Here is a 9,526-nt window from a genome sequence, read left to right as displayed (position 1 = left end):
CAGGTGAAAACTAATACAAAGAAGTGTCGAATTAAACCATAGGATCCTTTTGGAAGCTGTAGTCTGTGAAGTTTCTTTCATTCTTTTACAGTTAAAGGTTTCTTTGGGAGTTGTTTGTCAGACGATTCGAGGGTCTAAAAAGACAGAAGGCGTTTTATTGTAAGAGCCCCCTCAGGCAAATTTGCTAACTGTGAGAGGCGTTACTAATAAATTGTCATCGCTATTTATATCAAGTCATTGTAGCTTAAATATAAGAAGGCCACCATTGAAAATAAGAACTTTGAAGAACATTGAATGAGACTATGTTTCAGGCTTTAAAGTGAACAGGCAGTGAGTCAACAACTGAACAGTCACTGGGGGTCATTTTCTTCACTGCAGACTTTATTGCTTATGTCCTGTATTTGTAATCCACAACATCAGATATGTACAAAACTGAAGACACCATTCTGACAAGATGCGATGGATTCGAGACCTTCTTGCATAGCGAAGGACTAGTTGAAGAGAAGACAGGTTAATAACAAACCTGTTCCACTGTGTCACCTCATCAGATATCACCTTTTAGGACATTCAGAAATGTTTGCATTCGTAATTACTCTCATACATACACATATAGACACTTTTATTTCACTTTGAATATAGTCCTTGTATATTTTGAAAGTAACAGTGTCCTTGATTGATTTAGAAGTTAGCACCAGTCTCTACCAGACTAAACCTCCAGTGTAAAAACATTTCTGAGCATCCTAAGAGGGGCTTAAAGGAATAGTTCAATATTTTGAATTTTTAGCTTTTGGCCTCAATCTCCGGCTCAAGAAAAGGCGACAGAAACTGTTCCTGTATCTGTGCAAGAATTTTCGATAGGAATAGGCAAAGGTTGCTCATCCAGGTTAGCTTAGCTCAAACACTGGTAGTCAAGGGGAGCAGGTCAAAAGATATACACTGTACAACATAACTGAATGCTCCTGTGTGCTTGTTGGGACTTGCCTATTTACCAAGTTATGTTGATAATTTTAAGCTAACCTGGGTGAGCGACCTTTGCCCATTTCTATATAAAAAATGCACGCAGTAACAGGAACGGTTTCTGTGCGGGAGAGTGAGGCAAAAAGCTAAAAAAATGTAAATGTTGAACTATTCCTTTAAGCTGATTGATTGGCGATCAATAGAGCTTTCTTCAAAGGAATCTGCACTTTCTTCCACAGAATAGAACGTCAGTCCATGAGATTAAGGCATTACCGAGGCGAGAAATATCCACAAAGAATGTAACGACCATAAACAAAGTTGAATTGCACTCGTTTGGCAAAACTTAATGTGTCTTTTAGAGTTCCAGTAGCTTATTTATGTTTTCATTTATACACAAACACAAGAAGATTCCTGACGTACAGTAATGCCAAAGAGCCCGAGAGATGCTCAAACCCACTGCATCAAATGTGATGCCTCATCCAAACAAACAAAAAAGGGTATTTAAATTAAAAAAAAGACACGTTTCATATCAAAACTTAAATATCTGTGAAAGTTTTGGTGGATTGTCTTATAAAGGATATGTCATTAAAAAAAAAGAAAAGAAAAAGGCACACTTTTTATTGTAATGTTAAAGAGTGTGGTTTGTAACAAAGCACAACGGGATAATCGAAGAAGCTGCCGGTCATTTTCTCCACACAGGAAAAAGTGACAGAGTAACTTGCTTTGTACAAAACGTGAGCAGACATCGTCGAAATGCTGCGTTTTATTTTTTTTATTTTAAAAAAAGGCACAATTCTTAGGATGTTTTTGAACAAATATCCGTAGTTTTCTTTTTTTTTAGATGACTGTTCTCCCTCAGTCAGATAAAGTTAAAAACTGAAATCTATACAGCGAGGCAGTGGCTGTAAAATGGCACCACGAAGCAGTTCTCTCCCCAGATGTAGCACATTATAGGTTGGTTTTTCTTCTTCATTGGAGTAGTGTTTTTTCAGTCACATGGTCATTCATAAATGTAGTGTCACTTTGAGAGGAGGAGAAGGAGGGTCCCCTTACCCCCATCCAACCGCCAATGTGTGTCTTGGCTTTCTTGGCTGATATATTTGGATCAAGCGAAGGCACAGATGTGTTTGGTAAAGAGGCAATTAAGAGTCAATCAGGATTTCAAAGAGAGAGGTTTTGGTGACCGCTCCCAAAGCTTGTGGAAACCCTCAAGAGAAGAGGCGTGGTGGCAGGAGAGTGTCACATGTTCCCTATGAAGTTCTTGTTGGGCTGCTGGGCGTACCACTGCTGCCGCTGTTTGCGAGACTCCACCTCCGACAGCAGGGCCTGCCGGTACGCCTCGTAGGACTTGACGATGTGCTCCAGCTCCTTCATGAAGAGCAGCTTCAGCATGCCCTGGTACGTGTCCAGGTCTGCCAACTGGAACAGCTCCCACTTCAGGATGTGGTCATACCTGATGCACAAGGGGGACATATGGATGGGACTTTGTGTGACAATGAATGGGAGTGGAGTGTGTATCCCCTGTTTTATTTGAATTAGGCACGGGACGATAACCGGTTTCAAGGTATACCGAGGTATGAAAAAGTCAAGGTTTCAATAATGAACTTATATTATCTCCGTAAAACCTATCTAAAGCACTATGATTGAATAATGAAAATTAATATATGATAAAAAAAAAGGTGGAAAGATTCCCATAAAGAGGAAGAGAAGAACACTGCATTTGATGTAAAGGAAATGCATTCAACATGTATTTAAGGCACACAATGTGCTTTAATAAACCTATCAACCTTTATCAACAATGAAAACGCCACTGGCTGATGTTAATTGGAGCCAAAGAATGACGTCAAGGGGAAAATGGGCTTGTCTCACATCTGGTAGATATGTTCTATTCTCGCCATGACGACAGTGGAAGACCAAGAGACGTTTTTAAATTCCATTTAGTTGCTTTGTTTTCAGCTGGCTCACTGAGACACTGTTGTTATTGTTATTAGTAACACCTGTGTTTGACCTACTATGACACATCAGTCCAAATGTGCGTGCAAATGCAGCCTTGGTGAATCTTTAAAAATGTACAGTATTCATCACAAAAGGATTGATTCAACTCTATACAGATATCAGGAAGTTCCATGAGCAAATTTACTGTTATAGTAATAATATTTTAAAATAAACTCACTAACTAACTGGCATCAAAAGTGGGTGTGAATTCCACAACTTGTTAGCGTTATGTTCATCGAAAGCTTCCTTGCATACGTCATATACATTTTAACAGAGCCAATGCAAGCGACACTTGGTTGGTGCACAAAGTAACCAAGTCATTTGAACAAACATTTACATTGGCCTTGAGGAAAATCTTTAATTCTAACCATTTTATAGACATAATGATTAATCAAGAGAATAACTGGCAGACTTGTAATCAGTGATGTAAGAGAGAGTGATGGCTGGAGCAGTAATAGGACTCACTTGAGTGGGGCGCGGGCGTAGACCTGCAGCCAGTCTGGGATCTCGGCGGTGTGGTACGGGTTGGCTGGCACCAGCACGGGCTGGTTCCTCTCTGCAGGGCGAGGCTGGTAGGCCACAGGAGGAGGTAAGGGTGGAGGCTGGTCATAGCGGGGCACACTGCAACACACAGAGGGAACGATGAAGGATTAAGTATGAGTGTGCGTATGAATGGATGAATGTGGTAAGATATGTAAAGCGCTTTGGGGCTGAGAAAATCGGCTAGAAAAGCGCTATATAAGTCAAGTCCATTTACCATTTACCATTAAGGTTTATACCTTCCTTCTTTAGAATCAGTACAATCAGAACCAGGTACGATCTCTCTTTGCTGTGGTCAGATCGTGTACACAATAAACATAATTAACATAAACATAGGGAATATAAGTAAAAGGCATCTTTAAGAGTATAAATACAATATTTACAATAAAATGTTAATAGAGAAATATTTGAAATAGGCTATTAAAAAAGGGGGGGAGCAGGACAATTGTGCAGAGTGAATCAAGATCAAAAGTGTGCAATGAAGTACAGATTGAGAGAGACATATAAAACCAACTTGGACAAAGCAAAAAGACTGTGCTTGTAAATCAGGTTGAACCTTTTTATAGGGGGGAAAAGTTAAAACTATATAAAAAAAGAAGTTTCCAGTGAGTTCATTGTAGCATTGTAGGAAAAGGATCAAATGAAAGTGAAAACATTTTGGATTCATTTTGGATTCATAAAACCCTTCTCCCTTTTTCCACGCTGTAGTGTTGCCATACCTCGGAGCACAGGGGTGACGGTACTGTGCCCTCTTGTTGATGTGGTCCACATAGTAGACCCCAAACTCGGCCGACTCCACTTTCTCCCAGCCCGGGGGGAGCCCCTCCCTCTCCAGCGGGTGGCTCCAGTGTGTGGTGTTGGTGTTGTGGTCGATGTAGTATTTCCTGCCGCGGATGGTCCAGTCCACGGTCCAGCCTCCGGGAAGTGGGAGGTCGTCTGCCGTTAGACTGGACAGGTTCCCCAGGGACTTGGCCTGTATTCGACCAATGCCTGGAGGAGGTAAACAAACATTTGGGTTTTTTAGCCAACGTTGAGGGAGAGCAGGGACAGAGAGATGCCTGACCAAACATACAGCTGCTAGCGAGAAGCAAGCAGCACCTCTGGGAGACAAGAAAGTATTTTTGGACGTTGCTTTAGGACAACATGCGTGGGAAAGGGTCATGTGTGTGTAGAAGAGGAATGTTCAGCGTTTTAGAAAGGTCATGCGACTGAACATATGGGAGGAATGCAGATGAATCGCTTCTTAAAGCATGACTGACGCAGGGATGCTTATGCTGTCTTCACATGCTCCTTGAAAATATTTTTTTTTTTACAAGTTACAAGCATATGAAAGGCCCAGTCCAAAGCAGTAATAACTAATGGAAAATTTAGTTGATACCCTAGTTGCTGAGGTTGTACTGTTTGCAAGATGTTTCAGGGCAGCAAAGAAACTATCATTTATTTTTGAGTAATTGCATATTATAGTATATCCATCCATTAGCCAAAATAAAAGCATGTTTTCAAAATGTATTCCGATAGAGTTAGTATTTACTTTTTAAAAAATGCAGTCAATAATGTCATCCAGTTATCACAAAATTAAAGAAACGTAACTTTACTTTGTGAAATTTCAATATAACAAATATAACATTATTTTCTCAGGAGCATGTGAAGACAGCATTAATCCCTTTGACTCTTCTGTGAGTGACGGAGCATCTTATTATGACTGACATCATTTGATGAATGGTAGGAAATGGGAGCAGTGTTAGGCTTGGCCAGGAAGGCAGAGATTCATACACACACATACGCCTGCACTTTCACCGGAAGTGGGGAACAAACCACTGAACTCCCAAAAACTCTGTAAAAGCATTCCCAGCAGAATGGGTTCATTCAACAGGTCCTGCACTTTTTCGTTATTTTTTTTTTACTGGCGAAATAATGTCAGGGAGGAATGTGGAGCTAACAGCTGTGTGAACGAGTTAGATGAGAACTTGTATCATGACTCAAAGCTGACGAGTCTGGAGGGACCCAGACGAACGGGGTTTGGAAAACACAGTAGAAAATGTGCAGAGAGAATGAAAGTTTCACAGCAAAATGGCGGCTACAATCTGATAAATACTGCACGAGAGTGACAGCAACACAGAGCCGGAGCTCTTTGCCAGCTGCTGAGTGAAGGGAAGGAATGTGTGAGCGCTCTGCAAGAAATGCACTTCTCCTCCTTTGCCTCCACCACCACCACCTCATCATCATCATCATCATCTCACTCTGCCCTTTCCCTCAGTAGCGTGGCAAAGAGCCATAAACACTGCAGACCTAAAGAGCAATGCATCACAAGAATGTTCTACTGTATGGATGCAGTCAACAGTGGACTTCTATATTTACAAATGGTGACGCAGTTAGTTGTACTGAATTTAGTCAGTGATCATCGCATTTCGACAATAAAAACAGACCTTTTCATTTAATACACAAAAGGTTCACTGTTTTGCATGTGTCCCCCAGCATCTAAAATTTGATGTGATTTCCGATGCAAGATGCTTTCCTCTGCAGTTTTCAGAAACCTGAATATGTTTGGAACAAGCCGAGTGGATAAAAAAAAAATGCTTCCAGTAACGGAAAGTTAAAAAAGGATGCAAATGAGCTGTAAATCATGTGTAGTTAACGCCCCTAAATGACTCCTCTGCTTAGCACTCACTCACTCACATTATGTCTGTCATGTAACTGTACACAGAGCAGTGCCTAGCCTTTGTATACAGATGATTCATAGTAGTGTGCAGTCTGAGGCTGAGGCATTTCACTGGGGGCGGTCGGCAAATTGCTGGTTTGTCGGCAGAAAGATTCAGCAAACAGAGAGGTGAAAACTGCAGAGCCCCTAATGCTTGTTTAACTTCCCTCCAAACAAGGCTCCATGATATGAGACACATACTAACTAAACCATAGACATGACATTAAGTCAGTCACTAAATAAAAGGATCTCTGTCATTTGGAGTGATTAAGAATGTTCCTGCAACACCCTCAACATTTGTTCTCATGGAAATGACATACTTGCATAATACTAGTGTTTCCAATGTGAGCAGTAAAATACAAATATTTAATTCCTAAGGCAAATTGAAATGAAATGGGTCTATTCTTAGATTTTCAGTGGAAACCAACAGTTCCTTTCGGAGTGGTTGTTGAATGATCCAAAACACTTTTCAACACAGCTGTCATCCCTTTGCACAAACACTTTCGTTGATTCTTTTGGGACAAAAAGTTATAAACTTGCTGCTATGATTTAATTTATCCCCAAAGATCCACTTATTCTGTGAACAAAAAGCCCATTAAAATCTGAGTTCATTTCCCTGAAGGGACTACGAAGGCCTGACATGTAGAGTACTTTCCAAGACCCTGTGTACCGTTCAAGAATGCATCTCCTGATTGTTTCATTTTGAACTCTCTATTGCTTCTTATTTCTTGTCACTCTCCCTCGTTTTCTTCCCTTAAAAGTTGCTACGAGGAGCTTTCAGCTTTTTTATCATTCTTGCAGCACCTTTAGACAAAACTGTTAGTGTTACGACACCAGCGTCTGCTGTCCTAAAGATCTTTGCTTGCGTGTGCCGGGAGCACGTGCATTTGTTTAGGACACAAGTAAAAGAGAGACCGCAGGATGCATGGCGATGACGTAATGCATTTGTCAGACTAATAATGGTAATGACGATGGTGAAGCAAAGGAAAAGTTTAATTTAGTACCGTTGGGGAAAACACAGGATGTTCCGCTCGCCTAAATAGTTTTGTCAGAGTTGGCGGAGATTTCAGACCCAAGCAAAGTATTTAATATTAACTATATAAAAATAGCTTTCTTTTCACCGATGCTCCCGATTGCTGGCAACAGGTCATTTATGATCATCAGAAAACAAAAATTAGACTGTTTCATAAACATTATAAAAGTTCCTTGTAGGAGGTTTAAAGAAATAAATATGGAAACAAGTCTGTAAAAAGATGATATCATGTTTTACCTGACGGGGGTCTGCTGGGAGCGGGTGGTGTGTGTTGTCTTGGTGGAACTCTTTGGAAGTTGTGTTCATTGTGCTCATAGTATCTATAGTCCTCAGGAGGGAAGCGGTCCGGGGCCCTCCTGGGCTGCTGCTGCTGGCGCTGCTGCTGCTGCTGCTGATGCTGCTGCTGTTGTTGTTGTTGTTGTTGTTGTTGTTGTTGTTGGTGCTGCTGGTTGTCATAGTAAGGTTCAGAGGGGTAATAATAGCGGTCACCATTCTCCGACATGGGGCTCACGTCTGTAAGAAAGGACTGTGAGGAGCCCCCGTACTCGTGGGGCAGGTCTCCCAGGCTACGGGGCAGGTACGGAGGTGCTGACATGCGGTGGCTCTCTCTGCGGGCCACCTCGTGAGGGGTTCTCTGCACGGCGGGACGCATAAAGCCCTCTTTACGGGACACCACGGGCTCCTGTCGGGGAGCCACGGGGTAGGAAGAAGGCCCCATGTCTGGCAGAGGGACCTCGGCACGTCTGGGAATAGTTGGGCCATGACGGATGAATGAGGGCATAAGATCTGCCACAAGGTAAACAAAGGCAGGTGCAACTGTCAGTTAGCAAGTCAACATAGTAACACAGCAGTAGCAGCAAAAAGCATTCAGGATAATAACGAACAAATAATCAAAAATAATAATCATATTATGCCACTTATGTGTAATATCAAGCCATGCTGATCTGTGTGATTTTTTTTTTATTGTAAATTATTACATTTAAATAAAAAAAATGGTTGATGGTATTATTTTCTGTTTGTAAATCAGAATGTCAGAAAAAAAGAGATACAAGTTTTAAAAGAATGATTTCAGACATTTTGATACCAATCATGATACCTTATTTAAGTTTTTATAACTTTTCCCACCTCTGCTACTAGATACAAAGTAAGAGTAAAAATTGTTTAGCTCCTAAAGATACACAATGTATAGTAATAATATGTCACAGAAGAGGCAGTGACACAAGACAGAGACAGATGACAACACTCAGTAATGTGAACTCTGTTTCTACAGATGGGCAAATGTGAGATAACTAACAGGTAACTACAATTACAGTGTGAGCAATAAGCCCCAAATAAAAGTTGACGTAAGTTCAAATAGCCAACTTATTAAGTTGCTATTCATCTTATAAGTTGCAGTTATCTCTTTTATTTGAAAATGCAGGTGACTTTAATGTAGCCAGATGATAAACATTTAGCTTGTTAGCACTTAGCAGCTTGTTTAGTTAAATGTACAAAACACGCGAATATATTGTTGTTTACTAGCTAATAAGCGACACTATTATGATAGTATGTTTGCACAGATTTACTTCGGTTTGTTTGTTGTAGTTATTAAGCTACTTAAAGGCACTAAAGTTAACTTTTTGTAACAGGCTAAGTGATGCTAACTGTGAGCTAAGTGGCTAACTGACGCTTACTTCTCAGGAGCGGCGACGTTTCCTTCTTCACATATTTCCCGTGGACCTCGGCTGGTTTCGACGCTTCGTTTTTACTTTTCTTTCGTGAGAGCATAACTCAAAATACATCAACAACAACACCGACAAGGGCGCTGTAATGTCATGGCACAATCCTTTGGGTTCAACTTGGATCGGAATACATATTTATAAAGCTATTTTAAAGATCAATTAGGCTAGGAATCCCATTTTAGTTGCTGGACGAAATGTTTTCCTCCCCGCTTGGTCCTAGTCCGAGGTTTGCTGCGTCTCCACTCCCACCGCTGGTCTCTCCTCACCGGGACTGGGACTGGTTACTGTACACGGTCCTGCCCACTAAACCAAACTGTGTGCAGCTCTGCAGGCGGATAGGGATACTGAAAAACAAAAGCTCATCTATCATAAGTATGACACACAGCTGAAAGGAAAAAAAACTGGATGGATGGATAGATATTTTGACTTATCTACCAATGACTGACATAATAAAAATAACTGGGACCATTTTAACTTAGTTGCTTAGGCTTTACAAAGCCTTCACCCCTGCTTTCTCAAACAAGTTGGCTAGAACAAGTAGAACATAATTGTATTGCAAGTTAAAGTTCTTTGCATTTATAA

At 40.9% G+C, this 9,526-nt stretch overlaps 1 protein-coding gene across 1 annotated transcript; it reads right to left on the bottom strand.

Annotated features, from left to right (window-relative positions):
• Positions 1-380: 380 nt before the first annotated feature.
• Positions 381-9,201, bottom strand: sav1 (salvador family WW domain containing protein 1). The gene is made up of 5 exons (XM_080041969.1): positions 8,897-9,201; positions 7,461-8,009; positions 4,212-4,482; positions 3,418-3,573; positions 381-2,410 (listed from the first exon to the last, which is right to left on the bottom strand). Exons 1-5 carry the CDS (start codon positions 8,988-8,990, stop codon positions 2,197-2,199), a joined length of 1,284 nt encoding a protein of 427 aa, XP_079898095.1. The 5' UTR covers positions 8,991-9,201; the 3' UTR covers positions 381-2,196.
• Positions 9,202-9,526: the final 325 nt, after the last annotated feature.

This window comes from Ammodytes marinus, assembly GCF_949987685.1.
Source record: "Ammodytes marinus genome assembly, chromosome: 15".
NCBI classification, from domain to species: domain Eukaryota; kingdom Metazoa; phylum Chordata; class Actinopteri; order Uranoscopiformes; family Ammodytidae; genus Ammodytes; species Ammodytes marinus.
This window is presented reverse-complemented; position numbering and strand designations above follow the sequence as displayed.

Coding starts and splice junctions, on each gene's coding strand:
- sav1 (XM_080041969.1), bottom strand. CDS start 8,990: ATGCTCTCACGAAAGAAAAGTAAAAACGAAGCGTCGAAACCAGCCGAG. Junction 8,010..8,896: donor AACGTCGCCGCTCCTGAGAA/GTAAGCGTCAGT, acceptor ACCTTGTGGCAG/ATCTTATGCCCTCATTCATC. Junction 2,411..3,417: donor TACGCCCGCGCCCCACTCAA/GTGAGTCCTATT, acceptor CTTGTGCATCAG/GTATGACCACATCCTGAAGT.